Source organism: Phalacrocorax carbo, chromosome 7 (assembly GCF_963921805.1).
Source record: "Phalacrocorax carbo chromosome 7, bPhaCar2.1, whole genome shotgun sequence".
Taxonomy (NCBI): Eukaryota; Metazoa; Chordata; class Aves; order Suliformes; family Phalacrocoracidae; genus Phalacrocorax; species Phalacrocorax carbo.
Window position 1 is genome coordinate 42561078 of NC_087519.1, and position 24128 is coordinate 42585205.

A 24128-nucleotide genomic window follows, 5' to 3' on the forward strand; every position below is an offset into this window, starting at 1 on the left:
AATAACAGCAATGCTAATAATGAGTGAACTGGTCAGCTGAAGGCTATCAAATAAATTAGCAGGTCTGTATATTGCAACTTCAAAAAAAAAAAAAAAAAGGTGAAATCAACACTAAGGAAGTTTCCATCTGATGGATTTTGAAAGGCTTGGGAGGACTGTGAAACAGAAAGAAACCAGGAGGAATTTCAAGAGCAGTTTAAGCAGGCTGCACACCAAATATTCAAACTGAGCAATATACTTCCTTAATGGCACTTTTCTCTGATACTCACTAGACACGTGCATCTGACAGAGGTTTCGCAGTCCAACCTGTCCTAACCTCCAAATCACAGTTTTCAAACAACATCGATAACTAACAAAAGAGCTTAGAAGTTAGTACTGAACTCAGACATGTCATATGGAAAAACAGGAATCCATGAAAGCACCATGGGTGGTTTCAGCAAAAACATTAGACAGACTGTAGAGAACCAAAACATTCAACTGCCTTTTAAGGGTAGCCAAGGTCTCCGTTCTAATAAATGTGAAAAAAATCATATTTAACCTAGTCTTTGTGGCAAATTAGGGTAGCATACAGTTTAACATATTTGAAGTGTCTCATGAGAGAATATCTCGCAATGAAAAAGTACCTGGTAAGAAAGTAACAGATACACCATGTCTTGAAGTTCAAGGCAGCCCAGATCAGACTATGCTATACTCTGGAAACTGTTCAAAGAAAAGATGCGGCAGTGATTCATGCTAGTTTCTTCTTAAGACCAAATAAACTTGACTTCTAAGGCACGCGGGAAAGTTTACAAGTTTCAGTATGCACGTTTGCAGTTCCTGGAGATGTAAGTTGAGGCAGCAGGAGTGCAACTAAAAAAATCCAAGTGTTTTTGAGTCATGTTGTTCCTATTATTTTCACAGGCTCAGAAAGTTAGGAGGGAATGTATGTCCTAGTATAACTGCAGCACTTAGCTTCAAATGCAAACGCTCACTGAAAAACCCAGAGTAAAGGAGAAATACCAAAAGTCATTATGTATTTATATTACATTAACTGCTAGAATATTGTACTAAAGAGACAGTGGTACTAGCAATAAAAATGACTCTAAATACACAGAAAAATAAGTTTCTCAAACAATAAAGAGAGAAAATATCAACTTAATTTGAAAATATTTTCTTTCAGTTAATAGTACAGAAAGATATGGCTTGATCAAGTTGTTTTTAACATGAGTCTTACTTATAATATGCAAAAAAGAGAGATTCCTGACAGATCATTCACACTTTGGATCTCACAGTCTACTAGAAAGAAGGAGGGGAAAACAAAGTTCCTATCTGTCACTTTTGACAACAGTGCATTCTGCAATATCACAAAAACCAGTTCTACGTCTATTTAAATGCATCCCAGACTAAGCCAAAAGACTGACTGATCTGAAAATAAGTATCTGAGATGAGGTTCTTAAAGTATTCTTTATTAATATCATTAGAAGTTGCAGAAACAACCTTCTTGTAATATAAAGGCACAGGGAGACAGTTTTGATAAAATATTCCAATCAAACAGTAACTTACAGTACAAAAGGACAATCGTAATGCACATACAAACCCCAAACATCTCATTCAAAAATAGTTCACCGTGTTCATCAATAATAATGGGCAATGACTAAAAATATAAATTGTTATTGTACAATAAATATCTGATAGGTGCAAACGGAACAAGGTTTATTGCTCTCCACAATGTTCTCCCTGTAGTGTTGGGTTTTTCTTAAAGTTCCAAATTCCTTTTATAATCGGCTTTAGTAAATTATTTCTGAGGGAACTAAACCCCAAACCAAATCTGAAAGGACATTCTGACAGTCACAGAACTGTCTCGAGTAGCAACCAGAACTGGCAGTGTTTGTTGCTTTTACAACTTTAACAAACATACTCCACTCTCTCACCGGGAAATGTGGTAGATGTTTAAAAATCAATTTTAGTGATAAATCAATGCTTTTATGGTAGGCTAGTATTACCTAGTCTGAAAGTCAGTCTATTTTCTTCAAATAAGTTGATTTTATGATCAAAAATAACACAAACCTTGTCTGACAGCTTGTGCCAGAGCAAGCATGTAAAGCAGTTTTCAAATAAGGGGACGGGAGAAGTGCAAATTAAAAGCTGCACTGGGCATTCTAACTTCAGAAAATGAGACAAGGGATTGGGAGCAAATTAGGACTACGTAGGCAAAGATGACAAAGTGAGAACTTCAAATACTAAAATATCCTTAATAAAGTCATCTGAGAAATCAAAAAGCACGCTACATCTTTATATGACTCCACTTTTTGAGTTTTGAGACAGATGGGTCAGTAAGTGAGTTTACTATTTTCCTCACCTTGCATTTGCAGCAATTCGGTAAAGCAACAGTTTCCATCAGTCTTTTGATGCAGTATGAGAGGCATACCAATTCTGCTCTTGAAAGTAGCACATACTTCCTTGCTCAGAATTCTTTTTAGCTTGTACAAAATATTGTTTCATACACGCCTTTAAGTAATATTAGTTTCCTTCATTACTGTCACAAGAAGTAATATGTATACATTTCCTAAGAGTATCTTTTTATGAATAAGACTTTAGGAAAATGAAACATGATAGTAGTTGTTTTTAAAAAAAAAAAAAAAAAAGAGGAGCAAGCTTTGAAGTGAGCTTTTGTAGCAGAACTGAGGTTTTTATAAAAAATGTAATTTATGAGAACAACCCTAGATTTACACAAACCTCAACAAGTCAATTTTAACTGCACTGGGAATAGTCAAACTTAGCTCAAGAAAAGGTATCCAGAGTGAATACAGCTTAATCAGTTTAGCTGGTAAACCAAAAGACAAATATTCAGTAAACTCCATTACACTTGAATTCAACAGAATCGGGAATGATCTAAAACAAACTGCTAACTTTCTAGACATTATTATTCATAACAGGGTTTTCTTTTTGTATAAGCACATAGTTTTAGAAGTTCTTCAAAGAGTAACCAAGGACCACTGAAATTTGAATTTTGAGAATTATTAGCTTCACTGCAGTATAGCATTTTTTCTTTACTACTTTTTTAGAAACTAATGAACAAAACCATTTTCTTTGGTTTATACTTAACTACAGTGGACTACAGAATTTTTATTTTTAGTCAAGCTTCTATCCCCAATTGAGATTACAGATCTTTTTATTGTAGTCTCTCTCCAATTCTCAAATTATCTCTATAAAAAATAAGAGTTTGCTCATACCATGATTTCTTGCTAAACAGTCATGTGTATATACTGGCATGAAGGGTAAAACTTTTGTACAGTAATTACATCAAGTGATATTTCTAATGGCAGAACTACAAAAGACATCAAATGAATGTTAGTTCAAATGACATTTGAGTTTATGATGATCTTAAAAAAAACAAACACAATGTCTAAGCATAGTAAAATACAGTGTAAAACCCCCTAAAATTAGACAGTAAATGTGGGAATCCTGCACTCACAGTAGGAATGTACTGCACAGCATTAACATGAAAGCCCGTTAAATTTGAAACGATGCAGACAGCTAGATTTACCTGTATGTAAATGCCACTTCAAGGTGTTTAAACAAACACAAAAATGAGACAATGATGCCAGGAAAAAAGGCCTTTAAAACAGGCCATCAGTCTAACTTGACTTTCCAAGTAAAAACATCAGCTTCACAAAACTGTGACACTAATGCAGTTTTATGTAAAGTACCCTTTGACACACGAGCTGTCAATTAAGCTATCACAGTCTTTTTTGACCTACTCCCTTTTAAGTAGTTAGGGAGAAGAGTCAATAGTAGCTCAAGTTTTAATTCAGTAAGTACCTTCTCTGTTTGCAAAGGAACATTATAACACCATAAAATAATATTTTTATGGTATTTAGAAAATCGATGAACTAGTTTCTTTTTTTTTTTCTCTTTTTAATACATAAGTTCAAAACTTCATTTTCTGTGTGTCTTTGTAATAGTGTTTTAGCCAGTGTTCCAAAAAGATTTTCACCGTGGACTACCTCACATTGTTACTCAATTGTGCAAGGTATTCACGCAGTTCTTTTGCAGCTTGGAATCTACCATATCGCTTCTTTGGGTTGGCACACTCATCCAGCAAGGCCTCAAGTCGACCATCTTTGGCAATTTCAGCTGGTGGGTCATGAAGTAGTCCTCCAGAAGTGCCACGCCATGTGGCGTGTCTTGATAAAAGGTTCTGACAAATAGCATAATAATTGTGGTCCACAGTGACACGAGCACAAAGAATCTCTTTTGAGAAAGACAAACAAGCTTCTTTATCACAGTCATCAAATTTGCTTTCATACCATACATCCCAGTTTTCAGGTTTATCTACGAAATATAAGGAGACAGTAAAAAAAAAAGTGAGAGGAGGAAAGAGCACATGTGCATGTGAATACAATCAGAAGCTCAATAAATTGCAAACTGCTATTATTTAAACTATAAACCAACTCAGTTTAGATGAACTCTTAAATGTTCTAGTCTAAGATTGCATCTGACAGTTTGATATACCCTTCTGCTGAAATGGTCCTGGCAATACAAAAAATGGAAAGGAAAGGGGAGAGGGGAGAGGGGAGAGGGGAGAGGGGAGAGGGGAGAGGGGAGAGGGGAGAGGGGAGAGGGGAGAGGGGAGAGGGGAGAGGGGAGAGGGGAGAGGGGAGAGGGGAGAGGGGAGAGGGGAGAGGGGAGAGGGGAGAGGGGAGAGGGGAGAGGGGAGAGGGGAGAGGGGAGAGGGGAGAGGGGAGAGGGGAGAGGGGAGAGGGAAAAGGGCTAAAATAGATAGCAACGGGAGGGAAGCAGAAAAAATAGCACATTAAACATATGACATCTACATTCATGCACATACCGAGAGGAAAAACCGTAGCACAAACAAGTACGAGAGAATGATTCACAGGTGAAGTTCAGGGAAAATCAAAGTGATTTCTTTTAGCAATGTAGATTACGCTTCTCCAGTTGCCCTGAGAACTAACACTGTCAAGTGGTCTACCAAAGAACAAAAAAAGCCATTGCAAAGTAATTGCGATAAACTTCTGAAACATTATCTTCCAGCCTCTTACTTGAGACACGGTAGTAACTAAGAAGTGCATATGGAAAAGCAGATGTGTTATATCTGAAGAAAGAAAAAATTCAACAAATGGCATTTATGTACATGTATAAACCCTTCTTTTTATATATATATATAAAGTTATCAAAAATTTGAAGGCATAAGTAGTGGCCTTGTCACAAAGCTTTGTTTAACTTAAAACCTAATTTACAGAAAATACCTTATACAATAATACATAAAAGGTTGCTAAGTGTGAGATCTCCTGAGTTCTTACTACTTCTTAGAAAACTTTCATCTTAAGTTTCTAGATTACTGCCAGCTTTGAGAAGAGCTTCTTATCATGGAGTCTCATAGTTTTGCAGATCTCTCTTAGCACCATGGTGTACGAAGAAAAATTTTTCTTTGTTTGGTATTCTCTGAGCTGACTACCAGTCTACTCGTGTGTGGTACACTGCAAGCTGGACTAGAAACAAAAGTGTACTGAAGGATGACTGTTACACCTATAAAGATATGATGTAAAATTTGGACAATGAACTCAAAATGGAAAAAAAGCCAGCAACGGGGAATGGGAAAAAAACACTTCAGCAAACTCAACTATGATATCCCACATAGTGTAAAACTGGGTATTACTGTACAGTGCAATTGGACAGAACGTACATATCCAAATATCTCAACAGGCATATTAATCACTCTAGACAGAGATTGTTTAATGGAACTTTCCAGAAGATTAATGAAATCAGTATTAAATGTCAAATTTATGCAAAGACTGAGAACTTGCTTGTGTCCTCATTTGTTCTGTGCTCTTGATCAATTGTTACGTTAAAAATCGTGCAGCAAAATCCTAGTTAGATACAAATTAGTCTGAGAACTATAGATAACAGATGTAAGCATGACACTTTCAGCATTCAGCTTCTGCAAGATGCTACTTGCTTCTATTCCATCACTTTTTCAGAGTTCATTTGGTCATCTTTGTGACTAAGCAATTCAGACATGCTCCAAAAGTCAAAATCTTGAGTAATATTCTTTCAGGAGGGTAGAAAAAGAAAAAAATAGAAGAAAAATAAAGTTTATTTGTGTGGCCCGTAAGTATTAAAGTAAATGTACTGGATATCCAACACAACAATTTTAATCTAAGCTCCCTGAGAATGTATATAAATCTAATAAACACAAAAAATGGCCCCAAACCAAAAAAAGGCCCCAAACCAAAAAAAGGCCCCAGAAAACCATACTTCTTCGTAGAAAAGTGTGCGGATAGAAAATATAGTCTCAAAGTTAATTCAGCAGCAGAGCATATGAAGTCTATTTGCACAGCTTAAATAAATCCCTTCACCCAAAGCAAACTGGAATCACTTGGCCTACTGCCACAAACTTCTGCAGAATCTAGGTTCTCAAGTTCAATGTCTCTAACCCTTAGGTCTATGAAGTTTTCCTTATAAGCTCAAAAGGAATATAAACCCATGTAATGCCACTTTGTCAGACATCTCTCCTGCTGCCACTGCTTTGAGCTTTCACAGTTGACAGAAAGATGAATGAATTTTCACTATTCCCATTTGGAAACAGCACTAAAATTACTCATTCCTTCAGTTCCATTATTACAGAGCATCTACGTGAACAACTGAACCAGAGGCAGGCTGTGTAACTAAGGCAAAGCAGGCAGTAAGACTGTCTTGTCATTCACAGAAAATAGAATGCCAAGATTTCCATCCCTACAGATGTCTGGGAAAGACAAAAGGAACCTCTCTCTTTTAGCTAAGGTAGACCAGTCAGTCAGCCAGCCCATCTGTCCATCCATTCGTACAAACTCATCAAACAACCAAACCCTCTCCTCCCACTTCCATCTCTCCATTTAAGCAGGATTACGGAGATCAAAATTATATGTAAATTAAGTTCAGGTAAGATCAACGCTTCATAAAGTTGACAAATTGGTCAAGTTAATTAGTAGTCTAATTGCAGAAGAAAGCTAATTAGTTTGTTAATTAGTAGTCTAGTTATAAAGCCAACAAAATGGGTATTTAGCAATTACACATACTTTAAATATTGTGCTTGCAAAGAAAGAAGCAAGAGACAAGGGGTGAGGGGAGGAGAGAGAAAGAAGAGACTTACTCTGTCTGATTAACCTTTTGTCTGCTACCAGAACGTTTTCTGCATCTACAATGATAACTTTCCCATCTCTCGGTCCAACTGCAAAGTTGTCAAAGCTAACATCAAGGAGGTAGAGTGCAAATTCAAAGTCATTATTTGTCAGCTGCTCAGCTATTTCCATTAATTGCCAGGCCAGATCCACTCGTTTCTCCCATGGTGCATTAAAGTAACTCCACAGCTCTTCTCCAACGTAATTGACAGCCACCATTCTTCCACATGCTCCTAAGTACTTTGCGAACGGCCAACCCTCATCAGACGGAAAACTCTGTATATGAAAAGAATTTTTTAAACTTTTATTAATAAAAGACAGATCTTAAAAGGCTGTTCAATAAAATTCAGGAGAGACAACTGTAAATACCCATCAACATGACATTTCTATATACTTCTAAGTTTTGAAGGGAAAGAAAAAAACAACACAAAATATATTTATGTGAGGAAGAGGCACTGCTGAACTACTTAAGGGAAAATACATATTTTCACATACACATGCACAATTCCATCAACTATCTTTTTCTATTGGTGTTTTATACACATCTGCTGTACTAACACAAGTGTACTTCCCACCAAGATAATTTTGCATTTGAAGTTTTTAACTAAAACCAATTTTTTTGATAACCTAAAGGAAAAACCTTCAAAAAGTGACACCTCCTTCTTCCCACCAACCCCCCTTCCCATTTTCCCCAGTTGACTGGATTCCTTTGAGGATCCTCTCACTTGAAGATCTCTCACAGAAGGGTTTACAGAACAGATTAAGGTATAAAAGAAAGCTTAGACTTTCTTATGCATCTAGTACTCCCTGTCTACCTCCTGATTAATTACTACGCACATACTCTGTTTATTACACACAGCCACATAACATTTTTATCAAAAGTAAAGTCTGTCTACAATACTTGCTTTCATGGGAGTTAACATAAGAGACTGAATAGTAATAACATACTACAAGCAATTACAAAAAAAAAAACCCAGCAGCATATTTTTCCTACTTCAGTTGTGCTGAATTTGCCCTAAGACTTCAATATGAACAGACAAGCATTTAAAAGATATCCTCCATACTATGTATCAGGAAGAAGCCATTAAGATGTTAAATTAAGAAGTCCCAAATGTGTAGAAGTTAGCACTCTCTAAGAATATAATGTACACTAATTTTAACAATTAGGAGATACCACTGTGTGCACATGCTCCTTCCTTGTACACCACCTTGCTATCATGTCACCAGAAGTGAATCGTAATCAATTCTGCAAGGATGATGCAGCAAAGGTTTTACCAAACTTGGGTTGAATGGCATGATGGGTTTCAGTCTGAATGGAAGCTTTACACCTCCTGGAATCCATGACGGCAGACAATGTTTATGGTAAATTGAGAAAAGAGACACTGGAAGGAAATAGATCGTGTAGAACAGATCTGAACTACAAGACCAGTCAGGGAAGAGGTGCCCAGCACTCACCAACTTAAAAAATTTAGAAAATTTAAGAGTGCCTTAGAACCCATACCTCCCCTACAACAATCCTTAATTTTACCTATGTTTTTTGCTTCCTTTGATAACAAAGTTTTGATCATTTTATCTTAACCACCAGGCATCAGCTGACGCTAAGCCAAGGTTAGAATACTGATGTTGGTCAGGAACACTAGAAGCGCTGTAATATACAAGGAACTGCAAGCCACACCCACCCCCAAGAATTAATCCTTATTCTTGAAATGCAAACAGCTGAGTTAAAGCTATACTCAATTCACACACTAAGACTTCAAATTTAGTATTAAAAGGGCCCTGAAAAAAAGAAAATAGATTTGCTTAGATCATGATAGTCAATGCAATAATATAAATTACCAATAGATACTCCAATCTTTACCCACAAAACTTGCTTGCATATTTCACTAGTCGTTTTCTGTGTAAGCATGCTTCCATGGCAGGAACCAAGTTTCATAAAAAGACTGGTCTCTGACCCAAATGATCATTTGATCAGTGAATCCTCTAGCAATATCCAAAACAGGAACACTTGCTTGGCACTGCAACAATAGTTTCTCTGGATTATATAAAATTTTCAGGATTCCACTATGGCTGCAGATTTCAGGAGGTAAAAAACAAAATCCTGAGGACAGGTTGCCTCCATCTACTAAGTTACTTCAGTACAAAAATGGAATCTCAGTTACATAATTTTTAAGTACAAATGCTACTGATGAAAAGGTTTACTGAAGCACATTAAAGCCCCTCTTGTAGATGGGCAACACAAGTGCTTCCATGGTGCAACTTCTCCCAGCAATTCATAGGCAGCTATAATTCCTTTCTCACCCGCTCTGAATCATTATCTGAAGAAGTACAGAACTATACAGAAGGAACAGTTATTACTGTATTACTGTACTGAGAGTCCAGACCATACTTTCTCCACTCCCAGAAAAAAAAAAACCAACAAGGTAAAGAAAAGGTTTGGGCATTCCTTTTCATTGCTGTGCTGCTGATACTGGAGAGAGTCACTCTAATGCTCCATATGGCTCTCACTTTAAATCTCCAGAACAGAACTGGAGAACCTCCAGCCCAGCAAACCAATTCACCTACCTACAGCATGCTCACTTCCATCCTTCTTCTAAAGGCCTTTCAGCCAGGGAAAGAAGATTCAGGGTCAAAGTTGATGCTCTGGAACCACACTCCTTGTCATAGGAGCATTTAATAAAATGTTATGGAGGCCCTAATTGAACCCATATCTAAAATGAAGGCTGAGTACCAGGCTGCCTTCTACCTAGCATCCAGCAGTCCTTGCTTAGAACACCTAAGAGCATTGCAATTTGTTCATCTACAGTTTTTAAATTATTGCATATTTTAAATATAATTTTGAGACAGTAAAAATATGCATTTGTGTGTTAACACTATTTGATAATTGGATCCTACTGGAAACTGAGCAGCCATCCCAGCCTATTCTGGCTCAAGATGTCCTCTGTGGAATTTTCAAGGACTGTTCAAAGTTTCTACATAGCCAATCTTGTCTTTATGATACATGTGAAGAAAATGAATGTATACTGTTGCCTAAGTTTGCCATCTTTATGGTAAAAGCCATTAAGCTAACCTCTAACATGGTGAGCATAGAAGACAATTTTAGGGAAAATAACTGTTTACCATTGCAGAGAAGAAACTTTCTTGGCTGGTCAAAAGAGCATAAGACCCATATCAGTAACAGAATAAGCTCAAAGTTTTGGGGGTGACTTCTATTTTGATCTACCCACATAGGTGAATCTGATCATGAAAAATCCTTAAGGATGATACAGAACTAATTTGATAGTTCTGAGACCAGCATTTTCAAGCTGTGGTACCATATAATTGAGAACTAAACCTCTCTCACTGCCTGAATCTACTATGCAATAAGGATGACGTTATCCAGCTTTCAGTTTTTATCTGTAGGCTTCAAGGCAATTTATGAAGATGGTAACTAGGGGTAAATATCCACTAGTTCAGGGTAAGTCAAGTGATACATTCCACAATTAAGAAGTTGGCTGGGATTTTTTTTGCTTGTTTTGTGGTTAGCAAAATAACCATCCAACAACTGAGGTGTGTGCTTATTCAGTGTTCCTTACTTATTCTGCAAACATGCCTGTGGCACCACACACCACCAAAATGAAATTTAATTCACATTTATCATTACTATATTCAGTCTTGGATCAAAACAAACCAATAAGCAAATAGCCATTGTCCATCAAATGAAATTAGTTATTTACAAAGGAACAACTCATTTCATGCTAAAAGAAGCAAGCAGGAGATGGTGTTGAGGCATAACCTCCAGAAAACTCTGGGCAAGCAAAAATCTTTCATTCCAGTGAGTGGCATCGAGAGGTCATACACCTTAGTATTGAGGAAGTCCGAATGGGTGTATCTATCAGTTCGGTACCCATGCAAGTCTACTTTATGCATATCTTATAAAACCAAACTTATATGTTAAATTGGAGAAAGTTTACCTGATTACATTTTCTGATAAACACAGGTTTTACTGATCTCACCAGCTGTGCATAGCCTTTTCATATTGCTGCATTTTACCAGCACTCGATGCAATATATTCAATTCAATTGCTGCAGCAATGATACCTAAACATTTTTATGTAAGTATGACTTTGGACCACTGCACTCGTTTTCTTTTGCACCTCTCTCCTTTCCTATATTCCAGTCCTGCTCTGCTTATGCCTTTGCCTCCCTTTCCAAACACAAATTCAACCACAAACAGTTGAACCTGGCAAAGGTCACGCTACCATTTGAAGCGAAGTTGTCCGTCCCTCCCAAACCATCAAGCACACTCATTTCAATCCTATCCTTCATGTCATTAGCAAAGTAATGCAGCTGGTACTTACTGGGCTGGTGTTCAGTTGGATCAGTGGCCTGATCCAGCTCATCACACCACCACATCATGCTAGTACTGACAAAAGGAAGGGAGAATGCCTGAATAGCCAGGCGCAGAAGAGAGGAAAGGAGCTCAGAGGACCTTTCCTTTCCAGCAGGAGCAGGGATTTATGCAATGGATTAAACTGATTTTGAAAGTACAGCATTAGTCACAACAGCACACTGATCTTCAAAACACATCTATTATGCTTCCTGCATTGTGTACACTGAATTTCATTTCACACAAGAAATTCTAGGAGCAGTTTGGTTTATTAAGAAGTGAACAACCCAAACAGTACTAGTAAAATACCTGCATGCCATACTGTAACACAGATATTTACAGCTCTGTGGCAATAAAAAGATCTTTTGATAACAGGAGTGCAGGGAATCCTGCCAACATCTGCACATGTACAAACAGCATTTCCATTTTGGCTCCCTTCCAACTAGCATGTAACAGCCACATCTATGTTTCATTACTCAAGTGAGTAGCAGAAGAAGGGGATAAAAATATGTGCAAGTGCCCTATTCAGGAGTTTTATATTCACTTGGTGAGTCTGCCAAGAATATTAATTGAAGTGAAGATCTGTTGTCTTTACAAGCAGAGATTTGTAACTTTTTGTACTATTCTATTTTGAAAGCATTTTTTCTAGATGAAATTGCAGCTAACTTAACATGGGGATTTTTCTTCCTTCATGGATTAAAATTCTGAAAGCCAGTAAGACATGAACACAAATTCATACCGTCATTAAACATGTTTTCCATTAATAACTTGCATTTAGAAACAAAAGGCTTAGTAGATAGATGTCAAAAATCTCAGATTTCCGTACAGTAACACATAACATAGTTTTTATTTTAATTTTCAAATTATTAGTAGTATAAATATTTAATTAGATAATTTTGTACTTGAATATGCTATACGGAGACTTTAAAATGTGCATGTGACAATTAAGATAAAAACTAAGCTCTTGTTCAAAACCAGAAACAGCTATCTGACAAAAGAATCTGCAATTCTGATGCACCCACTCACATTTTATCTGTGAATAGACCCAAAAATGCCATGGAAACCACAGACAATTAAGCTTTTAAAAGTGTTTTAAAATACAGTAATGCATATGAAAAACTACAAACAGGTAGCTTAGTAAGTTTTCCCTCATTAAAGTTGTTATCTTTCTCTGTTCACAGAGAAGTCTGTATAATCTTCTAACGGAAAGATGGAAAACAATAAATATGACAAAAACTCCTGCTACTTCCATTCCCAGTGACACATAAATCAAAAAAAATATTTTAGTTGCCCTTATTAGCATATCTCACGATATCTCTCTAAGCAAGGGTTAAAAACCAAAGCCAATGCTGTCAAATGGACAAAGGACACTTTGTGCCTGAAAGAATAACACTGCACTTCTGTCTTAAAAAAAAAAAAAAACCAGACTCAAAATAAATAGAGAATTAATAGGGTGAATCTATCATTTCACTGAAACATAAAACACACTATCCATGCACGCATCTTCCTCGCTTCCATCTGTCTAAATATGAGACGATATACAAATCTGCCACTGGTTTTCAATGTTCAGAGCTGTGAATTAGATCATGCAGTAAAGACTCACCAGCTTGAAGCTGATAAGGCCTATTGTAGTCTGCAATAACACAAATCCCCTTTGAATTAAACACGTAAAAGAATATTAGTTTATCATAATCAAGCATATAATTCATCCTAATAATCAAGTCCAAAAACAGCAGAACAGTCTAAGTGACAACTGATATCTTTGAGCTAATGTTCCACTATACCATTAAAATAATATGCTTGTCATTTTCAAAACTAGTATGGAAGATGCTACGTATCACTACCAATTTTTGTATAAAGTGAGTTCCATCTGAAAAAAAAAAAAACACCCAAAAAACCAAAGAGCTACAACTCAAATATGATGGAACTAAAAAACCTATTGAAAACAGAGGACTTCTACGTTTATTCCTTATGATTCTGAAGACCTTCAAGGCAAAATTACTCTCTTTGTGATGCCTTTGCTGAAGTCACCCAACTAAATTGTGTTTGCCCAGGCAAAAACTGCCATGGCAAGCAGAATTTAAATAATATATTCTTCCTCAAAAGGAAAAAAACCAGTTTGCTCTCACAGAGTACTGTTGGTTCTGCAGTGTAAACAGAAGTAGCACTTGCATTAGTCACCAAGGCAAGTAAGTAAAGCTCTGGAACCACGCAGACCTGAAGATCAGATTTTACAATGAAACTTTTCAAATCAAAGGAGGTTAAAAAGCAGAGTCTAAATGCAGATGCCTTCTTTTGTCAGGAATTGATCTGCATTCCAGAAGATATGTATTCAAATGTACTTGTGAATGCTAGTGAGCGTAACAAAAACAATTTAATTCTCAACTACGTGCTAAATCATTTGACATTCAACTAAAACTCCCACAGAAGTTAAGCATATACATATATATAGCCTACACACACACTGGAGAGTGGATTTCATTGAATATCCCAAATATTGGTATTCCCATTGAAACTATGTTTCTTGCATTTATTTGACTTTTATTCAGTTTTATTACATTTCAAGCAGTCACTACATACAATTCATGCCAACAAGAGGTGCATATCAGGCTTAAATGACACATTCTAGGACAAAATTAGAGTCAACTCTAAGTACAAACCCACTCAGAAGTTGCCCAATGTTTAAGCTGAACACTTGGACTGTAAAAGTTATATTTCATAATTTTAGCAGAGGTATGGCATGTCTCCAAACAAATTAATGAATAATGATTAAATGCAAGAACCATAGTATAGAAAATTTCATGTTCTATTAGTTGTTACCTGGTCAAATTAGTTTATAGTTCACAAAAGTTCATTAAAATTAGATTTGCAACAGATGAAAACGACCGCTATCTACTCCTCATCGGTTATGGGTTTGGAATATATGACTATGAAGAAGTCCTAGCAGAGGTGGCCTACTCTTATTTCTGAAAGTTAATTTGCAAAATCAAAGAGACTAATCAATTACTGAACTTAGGAAAGTAAAATACAGCTGCCTGTCTACATCAGACATACCAGAAGCAAATGGACAACGTTGGTATTTCAAGGTTTGGAATACGGGGTGACACTCTTTGTGTGTTACTGAAAACTGCTCAGAGTTACATCTTGATCAGGAGAATTTCTATTTAAGTCTGTACAGTGATTTCTCAGCAGCCTCTAGATTAAGACAGACATTCATCTTAATACATACCCCACAATAACTTGAAGAATTTCTACACTATTCTAAAACATTCCTTTTACTTTACTTACATGTCATCACTTTAGGGAAGTTTCACCATAAAGATGAAAATAGTTTTAATCATTTAAGGACCATACTTAAGTACGGTAACAAGACAACTACGAGCCGGTTCTGGCCTAATACATATACTATATGTCACTGCAAAAAATAACTCTTCAATTTTTAATACAATCAAATCAGTGGAATATTCTTGTAACATGAGGCAACTCAATTTTAATTCAACAAAACAATATTTTTTTATTTCTTTTTTTATTACACATAATGGCAATTCAGGATTGGACAACACATTCATCTCTTTTCTCCGCAACACTTACAAGTATGTAAAACAGGAATCAAGAAAGACTAAAGCCTCACTTTAACATCTGAAATTTAAAACCCTTGCTTTCTGAATTATCTTTTCTATAGGTGTCAGTCAACAGTTGTATGCAAAAAAGGAATTTTAAGAAAACTTAAAAGAAAAGAAAAAAACAAATTTACCCAAAAAGCAGCACTAGACATTCCTTTAGCCTAGTTTATGTTTACCACAAAAAGGAAATATAGGTTTAAAAAAAATAGTCCAACTGCATGGGAGTAATTTGGCAGGGTAGGGGGGAAAAGTCATGATTTATAATCATCTGCAGCAGACTATGGTGAATCTTTAAAACTGATTAATATATCAAATTGCAGATAACCAATTTTTTATTAAAAAGCCTCAGATCAACTGGAGGTAACGTTATTAACAACTGATCTCAAACAACTATGTTTTAACATTTTTATAAAGATCAGAGGAAAATATTCAACATTTTAAAAAACTACACACCAAATAGTACTTCGTATGTCAAAATGCCAGCATCTGTATGAGCCAGGACTTAATGAAAGTCCATTGGAGGGCACACGAGGTAGTGTGGATAACTGCCTTAAATCCACTACTTGGTATTTAACATAGGAATTATGTATCGATAACACCAAGTTGAGTAATTAAGAAAGTTTAAAAGGCACCAAGTAATAAAAGTGGATGGCATTCAACCAATGTATTTAGAACTACAGAAAATAACCTATGACTAGAACAGTGTGTAGGATAAAAGAAGAAAGAAAGAAATCCCAGGCAAGTAAAGTTGCCCATTTACTTCTTACTGAGTTATGTATCGATCAGTAAAATAATTCTGTAAAACATTTGGCTAAATTGCTACTTTGTGTGACTTCAGTGCAAGAAATTGTTTCAAAGAGATCAGAGTTAATGTTTTAATATTTGTTTACCAGATGTCAATTATTGTTCTTCCTGTAACAGAACCAAAACAGAAACTCCAATAATGACATGAAGAGAAACCAAGCAAACTTTAGGTTATATGGCAACAGACTGTTCATGCAGAGTAATTATACTAGGAATAGAGATACAGCTGTTGTTGGTTTGTTTTGTTTGGTTTTTTTTTTCCCAAGGAACAATCATCAGAAGTTGTGAGAAGAATAGAGTAATTAAGCTTAAGTATTCTGAAAGCTAAATACATACCTGAGGGAAGGGCAATGATTTATACAATCTATTAAAAAAATGCAGAAGTACTGCTATTTTCCATATACATATTGGCACTTTTATTAGAAAAATAAGTCTTTGAGACTTTTAATTTACCTACAAGACATAAACGTTCACCATCATTCTTTAAAGAATCTCCATTTTAAACATGTAAAAAGCTAGAGCTCAAGACAAAGTTGCATTAATGCAGTCTGGATGTAATTCACAGGCACCTTTGATAGATTGAAAAAAACCCACATTACTTGCAAGCATTTTATTTATTTTTATTTTAATAGCAAAGTTCGTGTGCAAACTTTAAGTTTGGTTTGAAAACAAGGCAAATGCACTGTCATTGTAATAGTGCACCTGGCAGCACTATACACCAATACAACAGCCAGCACAAAGGCAAGACTCAGTATTGCAAGACCAGCTGTGGCTGCACTTTCGCCAAAACAGTTGAGAGAACCTTTGCTTCATTTTCACCGGGACAGACATAATCTGTCTTTCATAGCTAACCACAAGATTTTAGGACGAATACAACCACTTTAAGAAAATTGTGGGTTTTTTCTGTATCTAGAAACAAGTTCTTACTTCAGCAGTAGTGAGTTATACTGTAGTTTCCCCAACTCCCAGAATGAGGGATTCTCCACTTTGCCCCTGGCTTTTGGGCGTTGTTGGTTTTGGATGTCTTGAAGTACAAAACTTAAAACTTTGCCCCAGGCCTTCATGGTTGCATGGTTGCTCCACGGACAATACATGGTTGCATAGCACGGCTCGCAGCATGGCAGCTACGGTGGCACAACACCAGCAGCTCAAAAGCTGTTAGATGACAGCCACAGTGGCTCTAAATAGGAAATCTGGAGGCTGACAGAGCTCAGTGCAGGAGCTCTATGGAAAACATAGGTATGTCTAGAGAAAGTTTAACTACTTCCTCAAATCTTTCTGTTGAACTGCCTTGGTTTTAGAAAAAGTCTTGTTAGGAATTAGGGAAAAAAAGAAGAATTTTTGTAAGAGTCAAAGACTGAACAACAGACTTGGCTTCTATGGAAATTAACAATAGGCAGCAAACGGTTTTGGTTGTATAACAGTAAGTTTATGTTTCTATTTGCCAGTGAAGATAAAAATTAATCATGTTGCTTCATCAAGTTGAATAACATCCATTATTTGAACGCACCTCATGGTTAAAAAAAATGAAGAAAAGCTTCTCCATTACAGTTATTTTTAAAAGACAAACTAGAAGGTAGGTGGTTTATAAAAAGTCATAGGGTGAGGATAAATCTACTTACATCCATGCTGGTCCTATGAATTCTGCAAGAAGTGAATATTCACACTGCACTCAGCCTAATCCCATTTATTTTTAAAATTTTGCTATTTCTTCACATGGCAACCTTGGCCAACCTATCTTTGCAAGTGTTTGACACACATAGTCATCATATTCAATTATGAATCAGATGCCACATGTAGATCCTATCCACCAGGTAATTCCTATTTAAAATACTCTGGTTTCCACAAAATGAGTTGAAGGGAACAGCAGCAAGTTTTGTTATTGCTTTTGTCTGAATAAGCTGCTCATGTTTACATAAAGTCTGGTGTAGACGTATCACATTTTGATTACAGATCAGAACTTACTTTTTAGTAAAAAGTATTTGCTTTTATTGTAGGAGAGGAATACTAGAAAGAGGAAGGGAAAAAACCCAAACCTATTAGAAGTTAAATCTTAAACATTTACACTTCAGTTTAAAAAATTCTTTCCTCAGCCCTTGCATACAGGTTGTTTCATTCAAATGTGAACTCAGATTAAAAAAATGTGAAAATTACTGACCAGTTTAGCAAAATTCTACAAAAGTAAAAATAATATTTTAAAATCCAGAAAAGGCGTACACTGTACCGAATAATAATGCAGCTGTCCTCCAATTTGCTTCATGAAGTGAAATGACAAAGGGGCTGAACTCTTCACCAAGTACACCTATGCAACTGTTTAACAACTGTGGATAAAGGAGGTTAACAAGAAAGCTATAACAAATACAAATACTGAGTTAGGATTAGAGTAAGTAATCTCCACAAAACTCTGCTGGTTTACTACTGTTTGGAGACTTGTAACAGAAGGATATCATGCTATGGGTTAAAGCCCCACCTGAAACCTTCCCACAGCAAAAGCTATAAGTCAGTTGTGACAATATGCAGTTTGCAAGCAACACCACTTTAGGAATAATCCATACTCCACACAGGCTTCAAGCTAACATCCCAATCTCTGACAGAAAGTCTTATAATCCACAAATTACTAGCTCTCGTAGATGATTAAAGTGAATTTTCTGTTATAAATCAAAGATCGACCTTTTTGCCTATTTACATTTGGCTGCTCCTACAACTTAATTAAAGAATGCAGAACTCCACTGAACACCAAGAATGTAGATGTTATCTCTGCTTCTAAACCAAAACTGATATTCATGACAGTGTTTTAAACAGGTACCGTTGTGTTTCATGGAAAGATCAAGGCAAAAAGTAGCAATACTTCTCCTTGTGCCTTCCAGTCACAAACAGACAGCATCAGTTAAATGCATCAAGCTTTAATTTATTTATTTGTTTGTAATTAAAATCTGATTCTTCACATGACGTCATGCAGGTTTCCTTTCTTGGAAGCAGCTGATTTTTAGAACAAGCCTACAGGTCTCATTCCTGAGCTAATACCTGCCCTCATCAATACCGCAGAAACTCTACCATAAGATGTTTTACATATCTGATGTATAAATACAAGCAAACTTCTCAGCTGTCAGTTATCACTTCTGGAAAGTAACTATACCCCTCTCATAAAGAGTGCCTTGCATCTTGCTGTTGCAACAGCTGCGTAACACAGAATTATCCATTCCTTACATGTTTCTTGGGTACAGGCTGAGAATGGGGCAGTATCTGACATGTTATGGAACGAGAAGAGTTCATTCACATTCATATATTTAAGATATTTCATTCCCAGCTGAGGGAAGGTATTCATACCTTCAGTACCCATTACCAAAGTTGATGAATGCTCTTCTGGAGAATATATTAAGAATGTTTCAACACACAAAGCTGGCCTGAAGTTCCCCAGAAATATTTTCCAGGATATACCTATTACTCAAAATTTACAACAGTCTGCAAAACACTTTTTATCTGACAAGAGGTGACAGACAACTCTGGACTGGTAAATGCTGCCTTGCTTCCCACCAATTCGACCTGCTCTGCTCTCAGCAGCACCTTCGCTATGATAAATGGTGAACAAAGTGCTTGTTAAGTTCATGTCCAAAGGTTTTCATCTCTTCAGCAGATTTGCTTGGCAGCCTCAAGGCTCATCCACAGCTTATCAAGAGGCTGACAGGAATCAAGGCTCGTAAATCAACCAGTGCTGCCCACTGCCTTTGATCCACCCCACAACAGGGAATGCTGCAGCTGTGCCATACCCTTTGTCTGTAAAGAATACGTTGGCCCACATATTATGAAGAAATGTACACAGGTGTTTTCTGGCCATCTAGGTCCAAGCTCAGCATGTTGGAACCAGTGTTCCACACCAAAACTGTCAGTTGTATGAAATGCAGCCAAATACACTCAGCAAAGCAAAGTTTTGATTTTCTTACTTCAGTGGAGTTTCCTTTTTCACCATGCTCAGGAGCAACTTTACGGCAAAATGGAAGAGACGTACTGTACCCTAAGACTGCTGAGAAGCAAACTGGAAAATTTGAAAACAAAACCCAAGAGCTGTATATGGAGAGGCTGAAGAGCAGAAGGCATACTACCCAAGAACATATTTTTAATTAAGTAGAGTTGAAAAATGCATTCTCTAGAAATTAATCAGTAGGTGAATTTGCTGGAGGGTAAAGCCTGCAGCACTGCTTTTTGAGCATTAGATATTTCTTGGCCTCTTATTAGGGAAACAGCAGATGTTTACAACAGTAATCATGCAGCGATGCTTTCAAACATATTTGCAAATATTTTTGTCATATATTGGATAAAGGCAAGGACAGTCCAGCAGTTAGATGAAACAATTCTGAGTCCAAACTTACACACTAAAGGCATACTTGGAGTTCCCTTGGCAGTGTTAAGAGCCAAAATGCAAAGCTCCCAATCTAAATAAATATGCAACAGAAGCAACTGAGTAGTGCCGCAGAATAAAAAGGTTTCCTACAAATTTTTCACCTAAAATTTACATGACATGTTAAAGCACAAATTTCTGGTCTGCACCCATAGACCTCCTACCTAAAGAATATAAAATAAGTAGCCGGTGGTGAAAAGAGAATACTGTTCATTTATTTGTTGCACCATTTACGGGCTAAGAAGTACCTATTTCTCATTTTTACCAGCAGAAAACAAAAATTATATTTAATTCACATAAGAACACGATATCATGCACATCAGTTTTTGACAAGGAAAGCGCAACAGCACTACAGTAAAGTCTCTACCCACTGTCTATTAAACTAGACCCTAAGAGACTAATGACAGATTCCCATAGCTGCCTAGGAATACACGTATTATGGGAGATACCATAGGATTAAAGTCTAACACTTAACTGTAAAAAAGGCATAAATCCACCAGAAAACATCTGCCTTACAGCGTGCCACCCCGCCTGCTTCCTGCAGAATAGCTGCCTGCTTTCACCGTTCGCTACCTAACAGAAGGGGAAGCTCCCTGCCTAGACGAGAAAGGCAAGCAGGATGGAGAACGAGTTAAAGACTCCAGGCGCGGTAGCACCGAGGAGGAAGGCAAATCGGGAAAACGCACATAAGCCTTTGAGGGAGAAAGAAAAACTAAGAGACCGAGTGAGATAAGGAAGCGCCTCGCGCCCAGCCTGGGAATCAGAGACCCCCTCCTCAGCGCACCCCGCTGCTGTCTTTGCACTGGAGTCACTGTGAGCGCAAAGACCGAGAGGACTGATGGCCCCAGCGTTTCGCCGCCGTTCGAGGCCGGCTCCCCGGGAGCCCTGCTCCCCTTTCTCCCCCCCTGCTTCCCCCCCCCGCTCTCCCGCCTCAGAACTGCGGGTGCCCGGCGCGGCGGGCGAAGGAGACCCCGGCCACGGCGGGGAACGGGGGGGACAGGGAACGGGCCGCGCAGGGCGCCGGTCTGGGCCAGGGCTTCCAGCCAGGGCCCCGCGGGCTCCCCGGGCAGGCGGGGGCGGCTGTGCAGCACCAAGGAGAGCAGGCGGGGGCGGGCGGCCACCCGGGCCCTCCCGGCCAGCCGGGCGCCGTCGGGCGCGCTTACCTGCAGCACCAGCGGCTCGGGGTTGAAGGCGAGGGTGATGAGGAGCTGCATGCGCTCCGAGTCCTTCAGGTTGCGCAGCAGGAAGCTGCCCGAGTCCTTGGTCTCGGCGTAGCGGCGGACCAGGCGGTCGAGCAGGCGCTGCGAGGGGCAGTGCACCAGGTCCGACCAGCCCTCCACGGCGTCGGGGGTGAGGAGCCGCACGTCGCCGTTGAGGCTGGCGAACTCGGTGGCGTGCAGGGCCTGCAGGAGGTCGCAGCGGCCCCTGCCGGTGGCGCGGCGGCAGATCTTGGTGTCGATGTCGGCGAGCTCCTGCGCGGAGCCGAGGCGCTTGAGGACGACGCGGCGGCTGCCCTCGCGGGGCTCCCCGTAGCGCGCGAAGTAGACGTTCTTGACGTTGAAGAAGTCGAAGAGGCGCAGGCGGCCCCAGCTCTCCAGCCGCAGCTGCCCGTTGAGGAACTTGCGGCACCAGCTGGTGCCCCAGCAGGCCGGGCACTTATTGAGCTGCAGGAAGCGCCGCTCCGACAGCTCGTTGCGCTGCAGCGAGGCCAGCAGCGAGTGCGTGTTCAGCACCAGCGCCGCCGCCAGGCTGCCCAGCACCGCCAGCTTCACGTAGCGGTACAGCCGCCCCAACTTCAGCGACACCAGCCGCAGCATCGTCCCGGACCGGGCCGGCCCGGGGTGACACCCCCCCCCCCCGCCCTCCGCCGCGCTCGCTCCCCGCCCCGGCCGCGCCGCAGCTCCGGCACCAATAAACTCCGCGCCTCGCCGCTCTCCCGATAAAAGGCGGCCAAGTTACTGAGGGGACGGCGGGGAGGGGGAGGGGAGGGGAGGGGGGGAGGTGCCAGCAGCCCGCCGGCCCGGGCGGCCCCGCCCCCGGGGGAGGGGCCCCGCCGCCGCCGCGGCCGCCGCCGCCGCTCTAGCAGCTCCCGCCGCCGCCGAGGTGGGCGCGAGCCGCCCGCCCCCCAACCCCGGGAGGGGTCGCCTCCTCCTGCCGCCCCCCGCCCAGCCGGGGCGGGGCCTCGCGCGAGCGCCGCCGGCGGCCGCGGCGGTTGGTTGCACGAGGCGCGGTGCGGACGCGTGCGGGTCGGCCCCCTCGGAGCCGGAGGGAGGAGCCGCCACGCGCGCGGGGCGGGAGCGGGGCGGGTAGGTCCGTGCGCGCGCGCTAAGGGGCGGGGTGAGGGGCGGGCAGTCGGGGGGCGGGGCGCCGCGCCCTTCCCGCCCCTCGCCCCCGGCCCCTGGCGGGCTCGCGCACCGCCTGGCTGCGGGGCGGACGGGTCCGCCGCGGCCGCCGCCATATTGTCGGCGGGCGGAGGCGCCCGGTGGCCACCCGGCGGGAGGCGGCCTGCCAGAGGCTGGCGCCGGGCAGCGGCGCTACGCGACCGGCGGGACCCGACCTTGCCGCTGCCAGCGCGGTTTGTGCCACCCCGCGCGGCTCCGCCCGCCCCTCACGGCCCGGCTCCGCCCGCCCCTCTCCGCGTTGCCGCCGCCCGCCCTCAGGCGTCGCCGCGGCGGTCCCGTCGCTGTCGCCCGGCGCGGCTCAGACCTGCCGCTAAGCGGCTGCTCGCTGACAGGCATCGCGGTGCCGCGGCCGCCGCGCACCCGTCGGGGAGCGCCCGCCCTCGGGGAAGGCGCGGCCCCGCGGTCCGGCCCGCCTGCCCGGCCGTGCCCGGCCGCCTGCGGGGGCTGGAGCCCTGCCTTCCCTGCCCGGTTTACGGTGCTTTTCATCAGGAAAGAAGCACGGAACTGAGTTTCGTGCAAAACACTTCATACAACTCTGCTTTACAAACAATCGATAGAGTAAACCCAGCTGCACAAACCAGTTCGGTTTGCTGGGGCCACGGGACAGGTTTTCCAGTTCAAGTTCCAGTGCTGGCACGGGCAGCTGGTGTGTTTGATCATGTCTCGGGTTTCTCGTGGGACCCCTACGCCCGATCCTTTGGAATGCGCTCATCCCATCCCGAATCCGGAGGGAAGAGCCTACAGGTTGCAGCCATCTCGTCAGCTGAACGAAGGATGCAGCGCGCTACGCAGACTGCCTTCATAATCTCCCTGTAGATGTTACTGGCCACAGGTTAAAAACCATTCTGAAAACTAGCGCAGAACAGAGGAAAAGAGAGTAAGAAGGAAAAAAAAGGTGAAAGTCTTGGTCCTTTCAAAACTGCTTTTCTTAAAGTGAGCCTGTACTCTCCCAAGTTAAAGGCAACCTTCACGCTGCCTGCTCGGTCTCAAAAATGCAGTAGGGGTGTGATCATTGGGGGAAGAAGCGTAGCAGACTGGATAATTTCCAGTTATTTCATTTCCATGATATATAAATTCAAGTGCTTAGTATCTACAACACTGGAAATACATTTTTTTTCTATTGGCAGGTACTTACCTCCTTACGTACTGTGTTTTGACATTTATATGTCTAAAAACAGCTTAAAGAATCCATACTGAGTATTGTCACTGCAGCATACTTAGTATTGTCCCTGTTGAATGTGTAGAGTGAACTTGCACCTCTTGGTGTATGTTGTGCATGACTGTATCTCATTCAACATGCCTTATTATACCTTACCAACTATACATTAAATGCTGTTCATAGGAGCAAGTCATCCAATCAGCAAGTTCTAGTCCACAAACC

General features: G+C 40.6%; 1 protein-coding gene across 2 annotated transcripts; it reads right to left on the reverse strand.

Moving 5' to 3' along the window:
• Positions 1–1428: 1428 nt before the first annotated feature.
• Positions 1429–22739, reverse strand: DIPK2A (divergent protein kinase domain 2A). Of its 2 annotated transcripts, XM_064457665.1 has the most exons (4): positions 21509–21614; positions 18174–18270; positions 7130–7433; positions 1429–4314 (listed from the first exon to the last, which is right to left on the reverse strand). In XM_064457665.1, the coding sequence occupies exons 2-4, from the start codon at positions 18207–18209 to the stop codon at positions 3983–3985; spliced, it is 672 nt and encodes a 223-aa protein (XP_064313735.1). In that variant the 5' UTR covers positions 18210–18270; positions 21509–21614; the 3' UTR covers positions 1429–3982. The 2 variants fall into 2 exon arrangements, with proteins under 2 accessions (XP_064313735.1, XP_064313734.1); XM_064457664.1 differs by lacking the exon at positions 18174–18270 and having other exon boundaries at positions 21509–22739.
• Positions 22740–24128: the final 1389 nt, after the last annotated feature.

Coding starts and splice junctions, on each gene's coding strand:
- DIPK2A (XM_064457664.1), bottom strand. CDS start 22,162: ATGCTGCGGCTGGTGTCGCTGAAGTTGGGGCGGCTGTACCGCTACGTG. Junction 7,434..21,508: donor CCGAGCCGCTGGTGCTGCAG/GTAAGCGCGCCC, acceptor TTTCATATACAG/AGTTTTCCGTCTGATGAGGG. Junction 4,315..7,129: donor CAAAAGGTTAATCAGACAGA/GTAAGTCTCTTC, acceptor TATATTTCGTAG/ATAAACCTGAAAACTGGGAT.